Source organism: Zalophus californianus, chromosome 9, assembly GCF_009762305.2.
Source record: "Zalophus californianus isolate mZalCal1 chromosome 9, mZalCal1.pri.v2, whole genome shotgun sequence".
NCBI lineage: Eukaryota > Metazoa > Chordata > Mammalia > Carnivora > Otariidae > Zalophus > Zalophus californianus.
Window position 1 is genome coordinate 98,204,279 of NC_045603.1, and position 24,947 is coordinate 98,229,225.

Consider the following 24,947-nt stretch of genomic DNA (forward strand, 5'->3'; position numbering starts at 1 on the left):
TGGGTCACTTTGTTCTTGGGAACTTACTTAATGATGGTAGATGCGTGTAAGGGTCTGATGGTGGGTTCTTTATAAAAATCTTCAGTTCTTTTCAGTTTGTGGTAAATCAAAGTGAAAAAAACAAAACAGTGGGGGTGCCTGGCTGGCTCAGCAGAGCATGCGACTCTTAATCTTGGGGCTGTGAGTTCAGGCCCCACGTTGGGCCTAGAGCTTACTTAAAAAACACACACACACAAATAACTCAAGGCTCTGGCTCTTCTCAAGGAAGGGAGGATCTTTCCCATGTCCTCTGCGAACAACCAGATTCCAGACATCTATCTAGTTGCTGAATGAGCAGAGGGATGAAGTTGAGTGCAACAACTGGGCACTGACTCTATTTAAGGGCAGGTGCCAAATCTCAATCAATAGGGCTGGTGAAGACGCATGAGCAGGGTTAAGGGAACCAACCCGGTGGCTGAAGGAATCCAAGAATCTCAGAAGTCAAACAGCTACAGGTTCCCCTCCACTATCAAAAGCAGAGCATTCCTGCAAAAACTTTTGGAAGCTGAAATGGGATAAAGCGAATCGATTACCATTAACTTACATGGAAAAGTTCTTGCGCATTGCTGGACCTGAAATATGACCTCTGGAATTTTTCTGAAATTCTGAGATTTTTCTGAAATTGTGAAGGGATGCACAAAATAGAGCTCACGGGCAGTTCAAAGCTAGGCTGGATGCAGAGGAGCTGAGGATAGTTCCAGGGGCAGGAGCTTGGTGGGGCCACTCTCCTGCTCAGGGTGCGCGCCATCTCTCTAACTTCCCGCAAACCAACGCTGACAGCTTGTTTTCACTTTGTCTCATACGAGCAAAAATCCTCTTCATACTTCTTTGTGGTAGCCAAAACCAGTATTAATGTTGGTCTTTTTGTAAAAGTGAAGGGGCGTAGTGCGAACTTTTGAAAAGCGGGGGGGGGGGGGGGGCCTGTAGAGAGAATTCATCTCCACCTGGGTTGCTGACTGTAGATGATGGAACTCAAAGTGAGCACAGCCCTCCGTTTCAAGGGTCACCTGGGCTCTGTCCAAATAGACTCGTATTTACTTCCTCTGGGAGTGGGAGCAGCTCTCCTCAGTCTCCTGAGGAGGCCACGTTGAAAGCATGCCAGCCCTGTAAAGGATGCCCAGAGGCTGGGTCCTCGGCTCCACAGCCAACCTAGCCAAGTGGTCTTGGGCAGGTCATCCACTTCCCTGGACCTCAGCTATGAAGTTCCCTACTACCTATAAAACCTTAGGCTACAGGTCAACCTGCCAACCTGGATTTCAGTCACAGGGCCCGCACTCATGGGTATGGTTCTGAGTGGGGGCCGGAGCAGGGCAAGGGTTGCCCTGATCTCTATCTAGGTGAGTCAACCTAGTGTTTCACAAGCTCTCCCATGTAGAGCCTGGCTTTCAGACACATGAACTAATTTTCACCCTTACTCCCTGCTCTTGGGTGAGGACCACCCTTCAGCCCAGCACTCATTCCTAGGGCCTGTGACTAGTTGTGAGTAAGGATATGTTGGCGGGAAAACAGCAGCCGCTGCCAAGTGAGGTGCTCAAGAACCAGCCCCCTGGCACTTCCTGAGCTGTCTGCCAGTGTACGGTGAGGGCCAGGGGACAGAGAGAGGAAAGGAACTCTCGGGAAGAAAGCTGACATTTTATTTCTGGTCAGCTCTCCAACTGGGCCCGGCCTCATTCACAACGGCCATCCCCTCAGCCCTTGGCCCAACATCCAGGGGACATAGTCAGACTCAGATTATTTCCCCCATGGCTGATATTTGGTGGGAGACTGAATTATCTAGAGGAATGAAATGGTGAATACAGCCTGGCATGAGCAAGACCTGGCTCCACCACTTAGCTATGACTGGGAAAGATTCTTAATCTCTCAACATCAGTTTCCCACTTTGTAAAATGGGCCTTTCTAGGCACCGATGGCAGTCGGGACATGGGTCCACACCTCAGAACGGTGAGAAATCTGTTGAGTTAGTGCAGAGAAAGCATTTGACACAATACATGGGATATAAATGACCGATTTCTCCCTGATTATTCTGTCTTGCTTTTTTTTTTTTTTTTAAGATTTCATTTATTTGTTTGACAGAAAGGGAGAGAGAGAGAGCACTAGCAGGGGGAGCGGCAGGCAGAGGGAGCAGGGAGCCCGATGCGGGGCTCGATCCCAGGACCCTGGGATCATGACCTGAGCCAAAGGAAGACGCTTAATGACTGAGCCACCCAGGTGTCTCCGTCTTGCTCCTTCAGTGCTCTCTGGTGGTCCTCATCCCTGGGTCTATCCTTGGGATTCCTAGAATACTTCCAGACACAGCTTGGAAATCATCATACTGGCCTCCAGCCCTCTGTTCTCCCAGCTACAGTTACTATTGTTCACACTTTTCATGCCTCAGCTTTATAGACGAACAAGTAGAAACAAATGCTTGAGGCCACTCTGACCCAGCCCTGCTTGCAGTTTGGGATGCTTTCCGTCTTTGGCTAACAAAGAGCCTTGGGTCCTACTAACACACTTTACCCAATGCCCCCTTCCTCTGTCCTTCTGCAGTCTAATGCCCAAGTCACAAAGCGGTTACCCAGAGAACCAGGAGTTGATCCACGAGAAGAACGCAGTATTTCAGTCTCCCAGCCCGTATTCCAAGTCCGCTTAAATACTCCACATACCTGCCGTGCCCTGATGCTCCCAGTCCTGGGCATGGCTCGTCCCAAGGGCTGAGGGAGCAGAAAGGGCCAAGGACTCCTTCTCCCAGGCCATTCCAGTTGGGATAGGAAAAAGAAAAAAGTAGCTTTTACTTCTCTCCTTCTTGGACATCACTGGGGTCTTCAGATAGGAGAGATGGGATCCAGGTGAGGCTGCACTAGAAGCTGGGGAGGTGAAGATACGGCCAGTTAGGCATAGGAGGTGCTAAGAGGTAAGAGAAAAAAACTGAGGAGACCAGGGTCATGGAGAGGGAAGACCTTGGGTAGCTGGTTCTCCGAAGCAGCGTCCCCACTAGCCTCCGTCCCTGGGGAGAGCCTGTGGGGGGCACAGGTTGCACGGCGGGAGGGGAGTGCACCCAAGGGGCCCGGGGTGCAGAAGGCTGGCAGGGCTGCTATGGAAGGTGGGCAGAGAGTGCTGACAGCTCTGAGCCTTCCCGTCCTCAGTGTCCACCCTTAAATGGTAACTCTAGGGAGACCAGGACCAGCAGGTAGTACCTCTCCCTCTGGGCTCAATACTGTCCCCCACCGCCCCTCTGGACTATCCCTGGGATGAGATGAGCTAAGTTAGTACTCAGAGTTCCTTGCCCTTTCTCTGCCTTTTATGATTCTTTTTTTTTTCTTAAAGATTTTATTTATTTATTTGAGAGAGAGAGAATGAGAGATAGAGAGCACGAGAGGGAAGAGGGTCAGAGGGAGAAGCAGACTCCCCACCGAGCAGGGATCCCGATGCGGGACTCGATCCCAGGACTCCAGGATCATTACCTGAGCCGAAGGCAGTCGCTCAACGAACTGAGCCACCCAGGCGCCCTGCCTTTTATGATTCTTTTCGTCCCTGAGGACCTTGTCTTTTGCAAAGGAATAGGGTGGGCTTACCCCCCCAACCCCCGTTTCCCTAAGCATCCATCCCATCCTCTTCATCTGCTGCCACCTGCCGCCTGGAGAGCTTGCAGGTTCTGGACAATTATCTCCAAGATGTCAGTGTTCTCCAGCCAAGAGGCCAACCCCGCGTCTGAGCGGTCTGAGGCTCAGACATTTGGACACATGAAGCTGGAGGATAGGAGAGGGGGCGTGGGAAAGGCAGAGGCCGTAGAGGGGCCATTGAGTCTCTAAAAGGGGGAGCAGAAATACCTTAGGAAAGGTCAAGGTCGCACTGAGATGGGCAATGGTTTGATGGAAAGGTTCTTAGAAAACTGCTGGTGAATTTAGTTAAGGTATCCCGGATTTGTGTGTGTCGGGGGCGGAATTCCCAGTGCACAGGGAACGTGCCAGGGAGGGACAGAAGCTGATTCCCAATTCAGATCTTAATTTAAGCAAACCCGGTATAGGATATAAATAGCACATTTAGAGTTAGAGACCTCACAGATGACCTTCTCACCCCAGACCTACTAAAGCAGGATCTCGAGGTTGAAGAGGATTCCAATGCACCTTAGTAACAGTTACAGAGATCCTCCAAACCCCCGCTCCTGTCACTGCTTAAGAAAGAGAGGTGACTTGTTGCACACCATGCAGCTAGCTACCTAGCAGGGCTGCAAGAGCCAGGACTCAAAATTCAGACTGACACAAACGATACCAAAGTGTTATAAAGAATGATTCACCACGGGGGGGGGGGGTCCTTCAAACCGTTCCTTGGTGATTTGTAAACACTTTTAACATATACTAAAATTTACTCAAGTAATAACACCATATTTAAAATGATGAATGCCAGTAGCCCAATATGTCTGTTTTTTAAATCTTGTATTTTTTTAAGCAGAGAGTAAAATTGCTCCGTGTGTGTGTGTGTGTGTGTGTGTGTGTGTGTGTGTGTGTGCGCACAGTTCGGTGAGTTTTAACACATGCAGATTTGTGTAAGCACCCCCACAGTCAGGATCAAAACAGTTCCATCACCCTGAACACCCTCCTGCTGTTCCTTTGTAGTCACACCCTTCCTCCAATCCTAACCTTGACAACCACTGATTTGTTCTCCGTTGCTATAATTCTGCCATTTCCAGAATGTCATAGAATGAAATCATATATGAGAGTAGCTCCTTGACTCAGCATAATGCCTTTGAGATTCACTCGTGTTGTTGCATGTATTAATAGTTTACTCCTGTTTATTGCTGAGTAGTATTCTGTGTTTTTATAGTCTGTGTTATCCATTCACCTGTCTGAGGATACTCTAGTTTCCAGTTTGGGGCAATTATGATCAGAGCTGCTAAAAGGCTTGTGCACATGTTTTTGTCTGACCATGTCTTAATTTCTTTAGGAATGAAATGGAGTGGGATTGCTAGGTCATATGGTAAGTGCATATTTAGCTTTATAAGAAAATGCCAAATTTTCCAGGGTGGCTGCACCATTTTGCATTCCCACCAGCAATGTAAGAGAGTCCCAGTTGCTTTGCATCCTTGCCAGTGGTTAGTATTGTCAGTTCTTATTTTCTTTGACCCATTCTATTAAGTGCATAGGTGTTCTTCTATTTATTCTAATAGATATCTTGTCATGGTTTTAATTTGTATTTCCCTAGTGATTAATGATGTTGAGCGTCTCCTCATTGCTTATTTGCCATCATCATAGCCTCTTTGATAAAGTGTCTATTTAAGTTCCTGCCATTTTTCAAAATTGGACTGTTTATTTCCTTTCTGTTGAGTTTTGAGAGTTCTTTATATATTCTGGTGAGAAGTCCTTTGTTAAATAGCATTTGCAAACAATTCTCTCCCATTCTGTACCTTGTCTTTTCCTCCTCTTCACATCTTCTTTTTCTTTTCTTTTCCTTTTTTTTTGACATCTTTTTCAAAGCAAAAGTTGTAATGAAGATGAAGTCCAACTTATCACTGTTTTCTTTTATATCATATTTTATATCATATCTAAGAACACTTTGCCTAACTCTGGATAACTGAGATTTTTCTATGTTATCTCCTAAAAGCTTTATAGTTGTAAATTTGATATTTACATCTTTTTCCCCACCTTGGGTGAGTTTTGGTAGCTTGTAGCTTTCAAGTAGTTGGTCCACTTCATCTAAATTGTTGAAATTATGTGTAGGATTGTTTGTAGTATTTCCTTACTAATCTTATAATGTCTGTGGGGGAGTGTAGAGATATCTCCTGTTTTATTCCTGATATTGGTATTTTGTGTTATTTTATAATTTAATTTTTTTAATTAATTTATTTTATTTTTATTTTATTTTTTTAAAAGATTTTATTTATTTATTAGAGAGAGAGAGGATGAGAGAGAGCACAAGAAGGAAGAGGGTCAGAGGGTGAAGCAGACTCCCTGCTGAGCAGGGAGCCCAATGTGGGACTCGATCCCGGGACTCCAGGATCATGACCTGAGCCGAAGGCAGTCGCTTAACCAACTGAGCCACCCAGGCACCCTATAATTTAATTTTTTTTAAAGATTTTATTTATTTGACAGAGAGAGAGCGAGAGAGGGAACACAAGCAGGGGGAGTGGGAGAGGGAGAAGCAGGCTTCCCCCCAAGTAGGGAGCCCGATGTGGGGCTTGATCCCAGGACCCCAGGATCATGACCTGAGCTGAAGGCAGACACTTAATGGACTGAGCCACACAGGCGCCCCTAAAGATTTTATTTTTAAGTAATCTATACACCCAATGTGGGGCTCAAACTTATAACCCTGAGATCAAGAGTCGCATACTTAAAAAAAAAAAAAAAGGTCAGATGTTCTACCAACTGAGCCAGCCAGTCTTTTTTAAATTAAAAAAATTTCTGGTCAGTATGGCTAGAGGTTTATCAATTTTATCGGTCATTTCAATTAACTTTGGCTTCATTTGTTTTTTTCTATTTTTCTGTTTTCAATTCATTAATTTTTTTCTTAAGATTTTTTATTTTGAGTAATTTCCACACCTAACATGGGTCTTGATCTCACAACCCCAAGATCAAGAGTTGCATGGTCTACTCACTGAGCCAGCTAGGCACCTCTAAATTTCACTAATTTCTGCTCTTATTATGTTTTCCTTCTGCTTGCTTTGTGTTTATTTTTGCTGTTCATGTGGAAGTATAGGTTGTTGACTGGAGACCTTTCTTCTTTCCTAATTAAGCATTTGATGCTATAATTTTTCCTTGAGTCACTGCTTTAGATGTATCCCACATATTTTGATATTGTTTTTTCCTTTTTTTTTTTTAAAGGTTTTATTTATTCATTTGAGAGAGGAGCAGAGAGAGCATGAGTGGAGGGGAGGGGCAGAGGGAAAGGGACAAGCAGACTCCCCAGTGAGTGCAGAGCTCGACATGGGGCTGGTTTCCAGGACCCTGAGATCGTGACCTGAGCCAAAGTCACTTAACCAACTGAGCCACACAGGTGCCCCTATATTTTCATTTTTGTTAAGTTCACAATATTGTCTAATTTCTCTTGGGACTTCCTTTTTGATCCTTCGGTTATTTAGAAGTATGTTGTTTAGTTTCCATGTGTTTGGAGATTTCCCTGTTATTATTCTGTTACTGATTTCTAGTTTTAATTCCATTATACTTTGTATGACTTTGTATGACTTCAATCCTTTCAAATTTGTTGAGGTTTGTTTTATGACTCAGGACATGATCTATCCTGGTAAATGTGCCATGTGTACTTGAAAAGAAATTGTGATTCTGCTGTGTTGGGGAAGTGTTCTATAAATTTCAGTTAGATCCTATTGGTTGATGACATCATTCAGTTCTACATACTTCTATACATCAGCTAATTTTGTTTACTTGTTCTATTGGTTAGTGGGAGAAGAGTTTTGACATTTTCAACTACAATTGTGGATCTGCCCATTTTTTTCCTTTATCTGTCAGTTTTTGCTTTATGTATTTTGAAGCTCTGTAGTTAGATGCAGAGACATTTAGAATAATGTCTTCTTGGAAAAAACAAACTTGTTTTTTTAAATCATTATGTACTGTTCTTCTTTAACCCTGGTAATTTTCTTTGCTCTGAAGTTAATTTGCCTGATATTACTATAGCCAGTTCAGCCTTCTTTTGATTAGTGTTTTCATGGTATATGTCTTCCCATACTTTTACTTTTAATCCACCTATTTTATACTTAAAATAGGGTTTGTTTTGTTTTGTTTTGTTTTGTTTTTTAACAGAGAGAGATACAGTGAGAGAGGGAACACAAGCAGGGGGAGTGGGAGAGGAAGAAGCAGGCTTCCCGCTGAGCAGGGAGCTCGATGCGGGGCTCGATCAGGACCCCAGGATCATGACCTGAGCCGAAGGCAGACGCTTAAGGACTGAGCCACCCAGGCGCCCCTAAAATGGGTTTTTTGGAAGGCAGCATATAAGTGGATCTTTTGTGTTTTTTTAAAATCCATTTTTATAATCTCTTTTAATTGGTGTTTTAGGCTACTTACATTTAATATAAGTATTAATATGGTTGAATTTACTTCTATCATTTTATTATTGTTTGGTCCTGTTTATAATTCAGCTATCTCCACTTTCCAGCCTTTTTTTGGTTTATTTGGATGTTGTTTGTTTATTTATTCATTTATAAGATTTTATTTATTTATTTATTTGTGAGAGAAAGCATGCTTGCAGAAGCATGGACGAGGGGCAGAGGGACAGAGGGAGAAGCAGACTCTCCAGTGAGCTAGGAGCCCCATGTAGGGCTCGATCCCAGGACCCTGAGATCACGACCCAAGCTGAAGGCAGACACTTAACCAACTGAGCCACCCAGGTGCCCCCATTTGGATATTATTAAAGTATTCTACTTTATTTTTTTCACTAAATTTTTCTTTTACTTTTTTTTTTTTTTTTAAGTGGTTGCCCTGGGGCAGGCATGGCAAGCTTTTTCTGTAAAGGGCCAGATGATATGGGGCTTTGCAGGTCACATAATGTCTGTTGCAACACTCAACTCGTGTGGTAAAGTGGTGCAGCCACTCTAGAAAACAGTGTGGAGGTTCCTCAAAAAGTTAAAAATAGGGGCGCCTGGGTGGCTCAGTCGTTGAGCATCTGCCTTCGGCTCAGGTCATGGTCCCAGGGTCCTGGGATCGAGCCCTGCATCGGGCTCCCTGCTCGGCGGGAAGCCTGCTTCTCCCTCCTCCACTCCCCCTGCTTGTGTTCCCTCTCTCGCTATCTCTCTCTCTCTGTCAAATAAATAAAATCTGTTTTTAAAAAAAGTTAAAAATAGAACTACCCTATGACCCAGTAATGACACGACTGGGTATTTACCCAAAAAATCAAAAACACTAATTCAAAGGGACACATGCACCCCTATGTTTATAGCAGCCAAATTATGGAAGCAGCCCAAGTGTCCATCGATAGATGAATGGATAAGAAGATGTGGTGTATATACACAATGGAATATTATTCAGCCATAAAAAAAGAATGAAATCTTACCATTTGTAAGGACAAGGATGGAGCTAGAGAGTATTATGCTAAGCAAAATAATTCAGTCAGAGAAAGACAATACTCATGTGGAATTTAAGAAACAAAACAGATGAACATAGAGGAAGGAAAATAAAAATAAGATGTAAATTGAAAGGCAGTCTCTCCTTTATGTTGTAGTTGTCATATGTATTACATTTACAAATGCTGAAAACCCATCATAGTTTTATAAGTTTTACTTTCTTTTTTTTTTTAAGATTTTATTTATTTATTTGACAGAGAGAGACAGTGAGAGCAGGAAGACAAGCAGGGGGAGTGGGAGAGGGAGAAGCAGGTTTCCCGCGGAGCAGGGAGCCCAATGCGGGGTTTGATCCCAGGACCCCGGGATCATGACCCGAGCTGAAGGCAGACGCTTAACGACTGAGCCACCCAGGCACCCCTATAATTTTTACTTTCAACTGTTATAAATATTTTAAAGAACTTAAGAGAACAATCTATATTTACCATTTCTGTTTCTTTCTTTTTGATGTCCCATTTATTTTTTTAATTAAAAAAATTTTTTAAAGATTTTATATATTTATTTGACAGAGAAAGAGTGAGAGAGGGAACATAAGCAGGGGGAGTGGGAGAGGGAGAAGCAGGCTTCCCGCCGAGCAGAGAGCCCGATGCGGGGCTCGATCCCAGGACCCTGGGATCATGACCTGAGCCGAAGGCAGACGCTTAGTGACTGAGCCACCCAGGCGCCCCTCTTTTATTTTTTAAAAAGATTTGTTTATTTGAGAGAGAGAGAGAGAGAGAGCAAGCAAGCAAGGGGAGGGGCAAAGGGAGAGAGAGAATCCTGAAGCAGACTCCCTGCTGAACCTGGAGCCCAACATGGGGCCCCATCTCTTGACCCTGAGATCATGACCTGAACCAAAATCAAGAGTTGGCCGCTTAACCAACAGAGCCACCCAGGTGCCCCCTTTAGCATTTCTTTAGGAGCAGCTCTGCTAGTGACAAATCCTTATACTTTCCTTCACATAATAATGTCTTTATTTTATGTGAATTTGAGTAACATTTTCATTGAATATATAATTTTTTTAAAGATTTTATTTATTTATTTGACAGAGAGATAGAGCCAGAGAGCACAAGCAGGGAGAATGGCAGAGGGAGAGGGAGAAGCAGGCTCTGCACTGAGCAGGAAGCCCGATGCGGGGCTCGATCCCAGGCCTGAGACATGACCCGAACCGAAAGCAGATGCTTAACCATCTGAGCCACCCAGGTGCCCCTAGAATTTTTTTTTTAAAGATTTTATTTATTTGCTTGAGAGAGAGAGCATGAGCAGGAGGAGGGGCAGAGGGAGAAGCAGACTCCCTGCTGAGCAGGGTGCTTGACTCGGGGCTCGATCCCGGGACTCCAGGATCATGACCTGAGCTGAAGGCAGACACTTAACTGGCTGAGCCACCCAGGCGCCCCCACTGGGTACAGAATTTTGAATTGACAGCTTTCTTTCAGCACTTTAAGTGTGATTCCAGTTCCTCTGGCTTCCATAGTTTTGATGAGAAATCTGCAGTAATCTGAGTCATTGTTCCCTTATATGAAATCAGTTGTTTCTAGATGTTCTTTGGATATTTTTCTATGTCTTTTATTTTCAAGCAATTTGATTATTATATCTGGTCATAGACTTGAGTATATTGTTTGCTCTTCACCAAGCTTCTTGAATCTGTGTTTGTCTTTTGCCAAATTTGGAACCATTTTAGCCATGATTACTTCCAATAATTTTTCTATTTCATACTCCTCCCCTTCTGGGACTCTGTTGACACAAATGTTAGATCTCTTGGTCTTGTCCGACAGGTCCCTGGGATTCTGTTTTGTTTATCTTTTTTATTTGTTTAGATTGCATAATTTATACTGACTATCTTCAAAGTCACTCCTCTGTCATCTCCATTCTGCTATCCAGTGAATATTTTATTTTGGCTACTTCTACTTTTCAGTTCTAAAATTTCCATTTGTCTTTTCCTTAGGTCTTCTATTTCTTTGCTTAACCTATCTTACCATTTGTTTCAAAAGCATTCTCCCCTTCTTCTTCCAGTATGGTTATACTGACTGCTTTGAAGTCTTTGCTTTAAATTCCAATTCCAACATTTCTGTCATGTTGGGGTTGGTTGTCTTTTCCCTGGAGAGTTCTTTGTATGCTGGGCAATTTCAGATTGTATCCTGGATATTTTGAATATTGTTTGAGACTCTGGATCTTATTAAAACCCTAATGGGAATGTTTTTTGTTTTAGCAGGTGATTGACCAGGTTTGGTTCAAGCAGCAACCTACCTTCTTTGGATTGTGGTTTCAACATCAGTTTAATTTTCAGTTTGTGGTGCTATCTACATCAGTCTCGTATGTGTGCCACCCAGTGGTCAGTCAGACCTGGACAGTGGTCCACCCTGTAGCTCAATTCATAAAGCTTTGGTAAGATGTTTAAGGTCAGATCCATGTGCAGCTTTGAGGTGAGCCCAGGAGTTCACACACAACTCTATGGGACTCTCGATTTCCCTGCTCTCTCTGATCTCCCTGACACTTTGATTCTCTGGGTCTTCGTTTCCCAATCCTCTGGCCAAAAAAAAAAAAAAAAAAAGGCGGGGGGGGGGGCTTTAGTTTCTCTACTCTGCTGAGCATTTTCCACTATGTACCTGACTAAGCATCAAGAGAACAAAGGGAAAAAGCAGATTTGCCTCGCACTCTTGAGACCACAGCTCCTGTGCTAGAGGAATTCTCCTCCGTCAGTTTTCAGTGCCTGCCCACTGTTGCTGTCATTATGCTTCTGTAGCTACCCCGCCATGGTACTGCCTGGGGTTAGAGGTAGAAGAGAAGGAAAAAAGAAAAACAGGAGCTTCCCCTATTCTCTGACCCTTAGGAGTCCCTTTCTGGCTCCTCAGACCTGCAATAGATGGCTCCAAGAGGAGTTCTTTCAGTTCACACCTGATGCACACTTCTGGGTTTGGGGTGACCTTTGAGTCCACTCTGGGCAGTAATGGGGGGGATGGCAAACTCACCACTGGTTTCATGGAACTTCAAATTCTGGTTTCTTTCTCCCTGCTACCATTTACTTCTCTGAGATCTCAGATAGTGGCCCCATGCATTCTGTCCAGGAGCACTGGGAGTGATGGGGGTGGGGTACGCCTACTCCACTTATGGTGTGGTCCTGAGCAAGTTACATAACCTCTCTGTACCTCTCCTGTCACATTCAGAAGAGGATAATAGCGGTATCAACCTCAGAAGGTGGTTGTGTGGATTAAATGAGTTTATATATATGTAAAGCACTTAGAATAATGCTTGACTGTGGTAAGCACTTAATATTAAAGTATCATAAAAAGATTGGACAACAGATTGGCAAAAAGACAAAAATCACCCAGAACTCCAATGTCAAGAGGTCTAACATACACCTTATGGTTATATTATTTCAGATTTTTCAGTCAAGATGTATTTACCAATTCATTGAATAGACAAATGAACATTTAAGTATAGAATTATATTCCCTGCCCCATTCCCCAAACTATGCTTTCTTATTAGGGGAGTGGCAGTAGGTCACAGGATGAAACTTTCTGCCACTAGGTATTCATCACACTGTTCTTTCCACCCAAAATGCTCATCCTCCCTCCCTTTGTTAGGCTAACTGCCACTTGGGCTTCTAGTTTCAGTTGAAAGGTCACATCCTTGAAGAAGGCTTTCCTGACCCCAGGTAAAATGTAGATCCCTATGTTAAGTACTTTCATGTCACCCTATACTTCTTAGCACTTATCACACTTTTAATTACTTAACCATATACTTAAGAACCTCAAAGGACAAGTCCTCTCTCTTGTCCTGTACTCAAAGTTTCACCTTTGCACATCCTTCTCTTCCAGACGGTGACCCTGGGCCTCCACACCTGTCCTCCAAGGCCCTGCAGTAAGAAGCCTCCTCAGCTGGTCCAAGCTGGCGCTAATCTGGGCAAGTCTGCTTATATAAATGGGACTTTTCAGCTCAGAGCTGAGTCAGTGAGGACAGTGAAGGCATATTTCTGGTCCACATCCTGGAGATTCTTATTCAGTAGGAACCGGGGGGGGGGGGAGGGGAGAAGGTCCAGGAATATGCATTTTCAAAAGTTCCCCTGATGTTTCTGTTGCTGGTGGCCCACAGAAACACTGCCTGTGGTAGAAAACTTCCAATACGGCTTCCAACGATCCCTGCCTTCTGACAGTCACTAGGCTGGACCTGGTGACTGGTAAAAGTGATGGGATACTTCTTCTGTGATTAAGTTAAAAGACTGATTCTGCTTTCCTGATACAGTCTCTCTGGCTCTTGCGCTGATGGAGGGGGCTACCTGGGCTGCCTCTGACCAACAGCCAGCCCAGAAATGAGGTCCTCGGTCCAGCCACCTATGAGGTAGTGAATCCTGCTGATACACTGAAGGAGGTCCTTCCCATTGGAACCTTGAGATGACAAGGCTCCAGCTAACTCTTTGATTGCAGCCTTGTGAGAGACCCTGAGGCAGAAAAGTGTGCCCACATTCCTGAACCACAGAAACTGAGATAATAAACGTGTGTTGTTTTTAAGCCAGTAAATTTTAGGGTAATTTGTTACACCATATTAGATAACTAATACATTGCCTAGACTGCCCAAAGCTCCCTTCTACCCATCCATCTTGGAAAACACACCTCAACAGAGAATTTCCCATCTCTCTTCAACAGGATTTCATGAATACTGACTGCAGACATTGTCTTTGCTCTTATGCATAAAAATTTATACCAGCCCAGTCGCTGATTTTAGCTTCAGACACTTTGGCTTAGTCTTTTAATTAAGTGTCACCAGTTTCATGGGCTCTGAATTCTCATAAAGGCAAGTCCTCTTCCTCCTCCCCTTACCATCGTGGTCCCGCCCTAAGACCACTTAAGCCTGCTGTACATCAGGGGGTCAGTGTGTGAGAGTGTGCCAGTGGTGGTAAGATTCTTGGTCGGAAATATTCTGGTGCCCTGAGCTTGGTTATACATGCAATCTCTAAATCCTGAACCAAGTTTCAGGGTCAAAAAACTGAGCCCCCAAATCATCTGCTCCCCCTTCTTCATGCCTTGGTAGCCAAGAGCCCCATCTTTCTAAGGCAAAGACAAATGGAATTTGCGTGTCCTCAGGGACATGTCAACAGGCCCCCTCCCTCTCTGGGTGTTAACCAGGCAGTCCCAGCTCAGCCCACACTTAGACTTTGGAGCCATCCACTGAAGGCTGGAACTAGAAAGCTCAGAGAAGTTATGGAGCCATTAGCTAGAACTAGCTTACAAGAAAACAGGATACTAAGTTCAACGGAAAAGCTGGGGCAGGGGCGGGGCAGGGGGAGGACAGGTTCCAAGTGCCAGGAATTAGCAACTTCTACACATTGGAGGGTGCGGGAGGAAGAAAGGGTTTATTGCAGAGGTAGAGACTGAGAACCAAGACAAAACAGGCTCAACAAGCTCATCGAGGACAAAGGTAACCAAGAAGCCAGAAGTGTCAACTCCCGAAGTAGGGCCCCAGTAAGTCTCCATGGACCCCTCAAGACAAGAGGCGCGCCCAGCCCATTTTTAATCAAAACCTCAGGATCCCACCCCACTTTCTAGTTCTATGACTGAGACCTTTAGCACCCACGAAGAGTGGTCTGTGTTAAATCTCCACCTAGAGAAAAACACAATCTCTGGAGAGCAGCTCAGTCAACACTGGGGCCCTCAGGAGGCAACCGCTTCACGTGCAAGTGGGGGGGCGGTCAACTGTCCCTTACACTAGAGCTCCCCAATTCTAAAGAGTGCACAGTAGTGCACTACACTCTACCAAGGACACCAATCGTCCCAGCACAGGAAGGTCTGCCTTGGACAGCGGACAGGAGCCTGCTGCTGCTTACTGCAGATCTCAGAGTTCTGTGTGGTTCTGATACAAAAACCGAAGGTTATTATCAACTCTTCCCCTTATAATTCTGTAAGAAGGAAGGCAACAGACTGAAGCCCAGCTCCTTGGGAGGAGGGCCAGGGACAGTCATTTTGCATGTCCAGCGTTCTGCACATGTTGGTGCCCAGGAAGTATCCGCTCCTTCTGAATGAGTGCTGGGATACTGAGCAATTTGTCCAAAGTCACATGACTCAAGATCTAGGTCTCCTGGCTCCTAGGCCAGGACTCAGCACCTAGTATCTGATTCCTTTCTTTTTCCAGCACTTTGCTTTAGAGTGGACGGACAATGAGCCTTCTTCCCATCCACACATATCAAAGACAGAAGATACCCATTTCCGGGCATGTTTGTAGATAGACTTCTCATAGATTTATTTCGGTTTCATGTTATATATAGATATATGTATATATGCTTTTTTTTTTTTTTTAATACAATCTATATATCCCCTTCCCTTCCCCATCAAACTCACAAAAGGAAGTATAAATCCTCCCCGGATTGCCATCAGGCTTTCCAAGATAGCCAGGGGTAAGAAAGAGCCATCTCTCAACATCTCAAGAGACAGCTGCCCTTCTTCGGCTCTGGGGTCATTGAAGCAGCAGCATCCCCAGGACCCAAGAGGAGGAGAGAGGAAAGGAAACAACTCTGGTGTGACAGGATTCTAGGATGAAAGTGTCCAGTGACTCCTAGAACGGCAGACTGGCTCCCACAATTCTCCGGGTGGGAACCAAGGTGGAAGGCCTATGGCTCTTCAGATGCTGCCCAGATAGGCTGGGGGTAAGCAGTACAAATCGGGGAGTAGGCATGCAGGGGCGGGGTGGTCCGAGAAGAAACACATGTGGGTTATGCTGGAGAAGCAGCAGCCCCCCCGCCAACTCCATGACGTATAATAAACAGGGATAGACACTGGCCGCCCTCCCCCCTTTAAAGAAACAGGGAGAGAGCACGGCAGGGAGGGGGAGGGAGACAATGGGACACATAATAAAGTCACATAAAGCAGAAGTACCAACAAAAACATGACTTGTACTTGCCTCCTCCCTAGAGAAGGTGTGATCTACGCTTGGGGATCGGGAGAGAAGAGGGAGGTTAAGGGTCATGAACCTAGGATTATCAGCTGACCAGGGGCACAGGAAGGCTCTCGGAGGACTCCTAAAGGACAGGCAGGAAGCTCGGACCCCGCATCCCCAGGGAAGAAACGACAGTCCCTTCAGTTAGACTTGGACCAAATCTTGGCGCTCCCTCGGAGCCTGGCAAGGGGAAGAGAGAGAGAGAGAGAGAGAGAGGCTGCAGGGAATCCCCTCACCCCTGCGGGCTCCCCCCACTGTCTACCCCCATGCAAATGACTACAGGGGGTGAGGACAGCCAGGTCTCTGAAGTAAAAGCAGGACACCCCAAAAGCAAGCGGTCCCCGCCACAGCGGCTCACCCCTTGCCCTTTGAGGCTTTCTTGCTGGGCTGGCGCTGGTTGGTGCCAGGGGCGGGTTCCCTCAGCTCAGTCAGGTGCTGCTCAGGGTCCTGAGATGTAGCTGCGGCGGCCGCTGCTGTTGTAACTTTAATGGTTTTTTTAAGGTTGGCGACCTACCCGGATGAAAGAAATGAGGGATAGTAAGGAAAGTCCCAGAATCAGACCGTCTCTGCCTACCTTGTCTGTTTGCTACAGCCACGGTCCCAACCCATCTGCACAGGACAACTGGCCCAGGTGGCGGGAGCTTGGGCCTGTCCCGATCTCTCACCCGCTCACCTCACTCTCGATCTGCTGCTTCAGGCCTAGCTGCTGCTCCTTGTGCTGGTTGGCGCGGCTCACCTGCTCCTCGATGCCTGACAGCACCACCTCACAGCCCACACACCTGCGAGAATCAGGAGAGGAGACGCGTCAGCAGGAGGAGGCTGTGAGCACATGCTCACGAAAAACAGACTCAGAATAGCCTGCACACAAACCCCTCGTCTGAGTTAGGAACCTTCGCCAGGGCGCCTGGAAACCACGTGCAACAGTAGTCCTAGGAGCCACAAAGACACTCAGGGTGGGGTGGGGGGGAGATAAGAGAGGTGAAGTGCCTGGAGTAACGTGCAACATGCGAGAGGAGGAACTACAAACAGCACCGGGTAGATGCTGGAGAGAGGGGAAAAAAGGTATATTGAATTCAGACAAGAACACAAAGAGAAAAACGGAAGTGGGAGAGACCCATGGCCTACAGACAGTGCTGCTTACAAGACGGATGGGATGAATCCCGCTTAAGACAAGTGAGGATCCAACACCCCGGTGAGGATCCTCTTAAGAGTACTGCTCTCCCCCTCCCCCAAGGACTATGCCAAGGACACTGCTTCTGGCCTCTCACCCCGCAGGCCCTCCTCTGCTCCCTTTTGCCCTCAGAAGCTTTTGGAGGAATGAGCTCCTCTCCCTTCATCCTCTGGGATTCCACCTCTACAGCCCAGCCCAGCCCTCCCCCTCCCAAGCGCCTCCCCCTTTCCCGGAGTGAGGAGAGAAGGAACAGGGCCGGGCACCCGTCTCACCACTCCTGCAGGGTTCGAGCAATGGCACTGAGGTCCTGACGCTGGATGTCCCGCCCAATGCTGTAGTCAACCTCCAGCCGCTGATTGCGCTGGTCCAGGGAGCCGCGGAGCACGTCGGCGTACACCGCCTCTATGACAAGGTCTTCCAGCTGCCGCACGTTCCGCAGGGCAAGGGCCTCCAGCAACACTGCATATGGGATACACTGGGGTGCAGGGAGGTCGGGCGGGGATCTGTGAGGCTCTGCAGCACTGAAGCGCCTCCAAGATTCTTCCCTCCTTCCCCCCAGCCTCAGCTCCCCTGCCTACTCTCCACTCCTACTCCTCCTAAAGGATTTCCTCTAAAAGGCTGGTTCTAAGGCAAAATAAGTGAAAGTATCGCCCCCTGACCTGGGTGGCTCAGTTGGTTGGGCAACTGCCTTCGGCTCAGGTCATGATCCTGGAGTCCCGGGATAGAGTCCCGCATCGGGCTCCCTGCTCAGCAGGGAGTCTGCTTCTCCCTCTGACCCTCTTTCCTCTCGTGCTCTCTCTCTCTCAAATAAATAAAATCTTAAAAAAAAAAAAAAGTATCGCCCCCTGAAAAATAACATCCCGAGAAAGACAACTGCAAATAAGATAGAAGATTTACGTTCCCCTACCACCCTTGACCTCCCACCCCACAGGGAAAGAAAGTGACAACTGTCTGGCTGTCAGTCCTCTGGCCATAGCTCAGGACAGCACACAGACCTTGGTCCAGATAAGCCTGATGTAACAGGAACTGGTGGGGGAGGGCTCTGAGTTACTATTTATCGTTTATCCCCACTTCCTTCCACAGAGGCACCTCATGACAGAGAGCCTGGTTTAGGTAAAATCATGAGGACCACAGGAGAGTCAAGTAACAGCTGAGAGAATGTAGGTGGGTGGGAGAGGGATATTTAATAAAAAACTGAACCTAACTGGAACTACAGAGATACTTCTGGGTTATACACTTTTGACTTTAGCAAATAGAAGCCTCGCACTTTGCCAGAAGAGAGAGAGCCTTATTCCCAGATCTGAAAATTGAGACTGAGTGGGACTTTTTTTTTTTTTTAAGATTTTTATTTATTTGAGAGAGCGAGCGTGCACACGTGAGCATGAGTGGGCACAAGCTGGTGGCGGGGGGCGTGTAGAGGGAGAGGGAGAAGCAGACTCCACGCTGAGCAGGGAGCCCGATGCAGAGCTCGATCCCAGGATCCCAGAACCATGACCTGAACCAAAGGCAGACCCTTAACTGACTGAGCCACTCAGGCGCCCCTGTGTGGGACTTTCTTTAGTGAGGAGGAAGGTGATTGCTAAACAAGTGAATGGCACCCTGGTTGCTGTTTTGACCCAAGATGCAAAAAATGTTGAATGAAAAACAAAAACAAAACAGAAAACTAAGAATAATATTCAGCCCGAAAGGCTGCAGGTAGTGGATTTCAGATACGAGGGACGTGGTGGGGTGGGGAAAGCAAAAGAGCAACACTGCGGGCAAAGGCTGTCTGACTGCAAATTCCCTTCAGACAGGCTCTTCGAAGGGACATTCCCCTTTGGCTCAGGACTGGGCGGGGGGGGGGGCGGACTGTCACTCACCTTGACTTTGGCAGCCAGGGTGACAACTGATAGGTGTCGAAGCTTATTCTTCTGAGCCTCTGTGAGTGGGGGAAGATTGCGGGCTTCAGCTAGGAGAAAAGGACAAAGCGTAGGAAATCCTGATTACACTTTTGTGGGAAGTCCTAGCCTCCTTCCCTTGCTACTGCTGCTGCTTTTTTTGTTTTAGTTTTCCATGCCAATTCAGGTCTTGACCCTGACCCTGTGTACCCCAGGAGGGTTTTCTAGGATTTTTTTTTTTTTTTAAGATTTTATTTATTTGACAGAGAGAGACACAGCGAGAGAGGGAACACAAGCAGGAGGAGCGGGAGAGGGAGAAGCAGGCTTCCCGCTGCGCAGGGAGCCCGATGTGGGGCTCGATCCCAGGACCCTGGGATCACGACCTGAGCCGAAGGCAGACGCTTAACAACTGAGCCACCCAGGCGCCCCCCTAGGATTTCTTCTAGTCCTTCCAGAAACTGCCCTTCTCCCACTTCCACTACTCCAGAGCTCCAGCCCTCTGGTTACCTAAGTAATCAGCATATGTCCCGTAAGCAAACACTGTGAGCAGCCGGAACGTGGAAGCGAAGTCACTCTCAGCCAGCTGCAAGAATATGAAGGAAGACGTGACAGGACGGGCCTCTCTCCAGCTTCCCAGCTTCATTCCGTTTTGAATTCCACTTTCTGGCCCCATCTTTCCCCTCTCCCATCCGCTCTCCCAGACCACTCTGCCTCTCTGATCACTCTCCCCACTGAAAGGCCTGATTTCCACCTCAAGGCCCTTATTTACACTACCCTCCCCCCTCCCAATCCACCATGCCCTCTTCCTCCATACGTCTTCATTCTTACCCTAAATTCAGAATTGAACACATTCAGAGTGTTCAGTAGTGTGTGTGGGCACGTGCACACCCAGACATTGCAAATTGTGTTTTGGTCCTTAGAGTGTGTTTAGTATTTCTGAATCTGAATATCATTAGGCAGTCTGCTGTCCTTGCCAATTCACCAAACACTCCTGCGTTAGCCTCACTCATCTCTGACAGCTGCACATATCGGCCTCAGCAGGCGCTGGAATTTGTGGTCTCTGCATCAGACCTGTAGCACCCAAGAGGCTTCATCACCCAGATCTCATCTCCTATCACTGATCACTCATTCTGGCACTTAAATCGATGAAATCCTTAGGTTGTTACCCAAGAATATCTTATCTGTAATAGGATTACAGACCCAGGCCCTGGTATCCCTCCCACTTAGGTCTAGCAAAGCTGGGCATGTATTCGGCTCTCAATAAATACTTGCTAAGTAAGTAATTTACACATCCATATCCATTCATCTTATCTCTGCAACTGAATATAAGTTTTGGAAGGGTATTAAGCACCGCATCTTGTACTTTTCTGGTATTCCCAGATGACTAGCAGAGAGATAAATAAGCATCCAATAAATGCTTCGTTTTCTTCACCCTAATGGACCCTCTTTAGTTCCACTGTACAGGAAAGCAGGGAAAGAAGGCAGCCAGAGTGTTCTCCAAATACCACAGAGTGATCCCAAAGGCTAAATCCATTGACTCAGTCAATCACTGGCCCTCAAAAATTTACCATAGTTTGCCCACATACCAATGCCATAGCAACTCAGGACTGGGGCTTATGTCATACATCTTGGTGATTCACCCACTCTACACTTTAAACTCTTTACTCGGCCACTTCTTTTTTTTTTTTTTAAGATTTTATTTATTTATTTGACAGAGAGAGACACAGCGAGAGAGGGAGTGGGAGAGGAGAAGCCGACTTGCCGTGTGGCAGGGAGTCCGATGCGGGGGCTCGATCCCAGGACTCTGGGATCATGACCTGAGCCAAAGGCAGACGCTTAACCGACTGAGCCACCCAGGCACCCCTTTACTCTGCCACTTCTATGTGAACAGTTCTCTCTGCTGTGTTCCTAGCATCTTGCCACGTCTTTGGGGGGAAAGACACCTTCTAACACTTCTTGACTAAGTGAATTAACAAAGGGTACAAAGTGGGGAGAGGAGAGTATGCCAATTTCATGTTCGTTCTTTCCATTTGTACTGGACTTTACACTTCCCATAATCTGACCTGATTTCTATAATTGAGGGTGAGGGGCAGTATCAGCTCTGATTTTAAAAGAGAAAAACAGAGGTCCTAGAGTAAAAGTGACCTCATCAAGGTGACATGATTTTATTTAAGAGCTACTACCTTGGCGGAGACAGGCTGGAATATCAGGTCTCCTTTTCTGAATCACATGCTCCTTTGTTTAAAAAATGAAAAATAGTGGGTTTTACAGATGATTCATCACCAGAGGAAGGTAAGAGATTTACTTGTCTACTTATTTTTGCGGCTGTTAATTAATCATCATCGTATTCTTGTTCAGCTGAATGGTTATGGAGTTGCAAATGAGCCCTGCCCACCCATTCTCAAATTCAAACTTAGCCCCAAGCTTCCCTGTGGGCTCTCCAGGCCAGGAACCCACCTCTCTAACATTAGGCATATCCAGCAGTTCCCCAAACACGTAGACCCCAGGAGCCTCCAGCACCTGGTGGATGAGTGTGGCCAGCGCTGCCCCCTTGGCCGACTTGGCCAGGAGCAGAAATTGCTCCTGGTTCTGCCCTGTCACCTTCACCTCGGCACTCATGGCTGCACTGAGCTGGGGGGACCTGGGCTCAGGATATCTGGAGCTGCAAGGAAAGAGAATGTGAAGCTGGAGGTCCCCGAACACTGGGGGGGAGGGGCGGGAAGCACAGGGAGGCTGGATTGCGGAGGCACTGAGTCACTTCTGCAAACGAGGAATGAGAGATGGAGCAGTCTAAAACTCGGATCTAGAAATCCTAAAATTGGCCACTTTGATGGAAGCCTGGCTGAGACAGGGTTGCCACGCCCCCTCCCCCGTCCCTAGGACTGATCCCAAGCCCCACCACGTGCACCCCATTGAACCCCAAGGCACAGGATGTAGTGGGGGAAGGGGTGTCACATGGTGTCCACCCCAACAGCAGCGCTCCCTCAAATTTCCGCGGTGCCCCGCAAGTGCCCTCAACCACGTGACCTCACCCTCACGATCCTTCCACGTGGCTCCGCCCCCTCCCTTAAAGAGGCCGCCCAGGGACCGTGGGCTCACGGCGACTGCCCCGTCGTACCCTGGGTCAGGCTCTGCGGGCCGCTACCTGGAAGCTTCGTCTTCCAGCACACCGGGCGGGGCCGCCGCTCCGTCACCTCCGGCAGCTGTTCCGAGCCTTTCCTGCCACCTCCCTGCAGAGTCGCTCTGGCCGCTAAACTCTATGGCTGGCTTCCGGCTCGTACTTCCGCTCTTACGAGGCCTGTTTCGGGCGGGCCATGCCCCTCCCCCGCCTTCCGACGGCTGAAGCGGCTGCAAGCGCCCGTCATTCTACTCTCGGATTGGCTGTTGGGGAAGAATGACGGACGCCTTTTTTTTCTGCTCTGTTTCAATAAAACTTTATTGACAGATAAGCCCTGGAAGGTAAATGCAGAGGGAGCGCCTGTCCTGCGGGTACCGGGTGGTTAGGTGTCGGCTCAGAGCTGCCCAAAATCTGGAGATCCGGGCTGCACAGGGTGCCTGAGGCGACAGGAAAGCTGTAATGGGAAAGAGAGAGGGAGGAGGGAAAAAGGGGGGAAGGAAATGAGGAGAGATAGGAAAGAGACAAGAATCAATCATAGAAGTTTAGCGTCAGGGATCTCCGGGCTATTTTAACCACTACTTTTTTTGAGGAGCAAGAAGAAAGAAGTAGAAAAAGTAAAGGAAGTAATAATAGGTACCATGTATTGAGTGCTTACTGTTGGTCAGGCATCTTTTGAAATTGTATCCCACTGAATCCTCATAACTATACTGCATCCCCAGTGTGACTCCAGGACACGGTTTATCATGACTACATAATACTTGTAGAGCGAGGCTTTCCTGTATATTGAGTCTCTTAATTCCTGGGAGCCAAAAATCCCTAGGTGTAAGGAAGGCATCTGTTATTAATTTTCATTTCAGAGATAAAGAAATTGATGCTTATAAAAATTTAGAGATTTGACTGGAACTCAGGTCTCTTCAAGCCCGAAGCCAGCTTTCCATGTTACCATGATACTTTAGGGAAAATAGTAAACGACTAACATTTCTTTAGTGTTTTACACCTCATACTGGGCTGGCAGAGGGTCAAATAAGAATAAAGTTAATGACATCTTGGAGATCGTTGGGTTAGGTGCTGAATGAAGAGGTTTACTTAACTCATTTGATGCTTATAACAATCTGTTATTGTTTCTATTTTCTAGATGGAAAAACTGAGGCCTAGGGAAATTAAGTAATTTATAAGCAATGGAAAGAGGAGAAAGTGAGAAAAAAAGAGAACATAAACGAAGAGACTATCACAGGACTGGTAGACTGCTGGAGTGGAAGGGACTTTAAACTGAAAAGTTTATCGTCCACATGGCTTGGTTTATGGTAGCAAGTGAGAAGCAAAAACAGAAAGGAGATGGGGGGGGGGGAGAAGGAGGAAAAAAAAGAGGAAGAGGCAGAGGAAAAAGTAAAGAAGAAGAAAATAATGGAAGAGATGATACATAAAAGTGAGGAGAAGGAATCAAAAGCATAATAAAACATCCAAAGTTTGAAAGAACCAAAGAATTAATGAGTCCAGTCTTATCAATTTAAAGAGGGAAGAAAAAGAAAAACATGAGGAACAAACCAGAGTCCACATATGTTCTATTATGTGCCATGTCGTTATCTGTTCAACTTTTAAGACTTTATTTTTTTAAGAGCAGTTTTAGTGTTACAATAATTTTGACAGCAAGGTACAAAGATTTCTCATAATAATTCCTGCTCCTACACATACACAATCTCCCCATTAACAACATCACTCACCAGAACGGTACTTTTTTTTTTTTTTTAACCAAGGATGAACCTATATTGACCACATCATAATCACCCAAAGTCCATAGTTTATCTAAGGGTACAGTCTTGGTGGTGTACATTCAATGGGCTTGGATAATGTATAATGACATATATCCATCATTATAATATCATACAGAGTATTTTCACTACCCAAAAATCTCTGTGCCCTACCTGTACATCTCCCCCCACCCCTGACCCCTTATAACTACTGATCTTTTTTCATTGTCTTCACAGTTTTGCCTTTTCCAGAATGTCATAGAGTGGAAATCATACTGTATGTGGCCTTTTCATATTGGCTTTTTTTTACTTTAAAATTCCTCCATGTCTTTTCATGGCTTAATAGCTCATTTCTTTTTAGCACCACTAGTCTTCCATTGTCTGGATGTACCACAGTTTATTTATCTATTCACCTACTGAAGGACATCTTGGTTACTTCCAAGTTTTGGCAATTATGAATAAAGCTGCTATAAACATTCATGTGCAGGGTTTTGGATAGACAAAATTTTTGACTCCTTTGGGTAAACATCAAGGCACATGATCGCTGGATCATATGGTAAGAGTATGTTTCTTTTTTTTAAATATTTATTTATTTATTTATTTATTTGAGAGAGAGAGTGTGTGCACAAGAAGGGGGAGTGGCAGGCAGAGGGAGAAGCAGGCTCGCCGCTGAGCTGGGAGACCGATGTGGGACTTGATCCCAGACCCTCGGATCATGACCCGAGCAGAAGGCAGACACTTAACCAACTGAGCCATCCAGGTGCCCCAGAGTATGTTTCGTTTTGTAAGAAACCACTAAACTGTCTTCCAAAGTGGCTGCACTCATCAGCAATGTATGAATGTTTCTTTTTGTTTGTTTGCTTGCTTTTTTGTTTGTTAGGGAGAGAGAAGGCGCGAGCATGAGCAGGGAGGGGAGGGGCAGGGGGAGAGGGAGAGAGAGAATCCCAAGTAGGCTCCATGCTCAGTGTGGAGACAGACTCCGCCAGATCCCACGACTCTGAGATCATGACCTGAGCCAAAATCAAGAGTCGGATGCTTAACTGACTGA

At 46.3% G+C, this 24,947-nt stretch overlaps 1 protein-coding gene across 4 annotated transcripts; it reads right to left on the bottom strand.

Moving 5' to 3' along the window:
- Positions 1–2,114: 2,114 nt before the first annotated feature.
- COPS7A (COP9 signalosome subunit 7A) lies at positions 2,115–22,329 on the bottom strand. 4 transcript variants are annotated; one of them, XM_027592554.2, is made up of 8 exons: positions 22,152–22,308; positions 21,491–21,695; positions 19,541–19,616; positions 19,016–19,104; positions 17,429–17,631; positions 16,659–16,764; positions 16,344–16,495; positions 2,115–2,882 (listed from the first exon to the last, which is right to left on the bottom strand). In XM_027592554.2, exons 2-8 carry the CDS (start codon positions 21,650–21,652, stop codon positions 2,876–2,878), a joined length of 795 nt encoding a protein of 264 aa, XP_027448355.1. In that variant the 5' UTR covers positions 21,653–21,695; positions 22,152–22,308; the 3' UTR covers positions 2,115–2,875. The 4 variants fall into 4 exon arrangements, with proteins under 4 accessions (XP_027448355.1, XP_027448353.1, XP_027448352.1 ...); XM_027592552.2 differs by lacking the exon at positions 2,115–2,882 and adding an exon at positions 12,258–16,165 and having other exon boundaries at positions 22,179–22,329; XM_027592551.2 differs by lacking the exon at positions 2,115–2,882 and adding an exon at positions 12,258–16,165.
- Between the last annotated feature and the right edge of the window lie 2,618 nt (positions 22,330–24,947).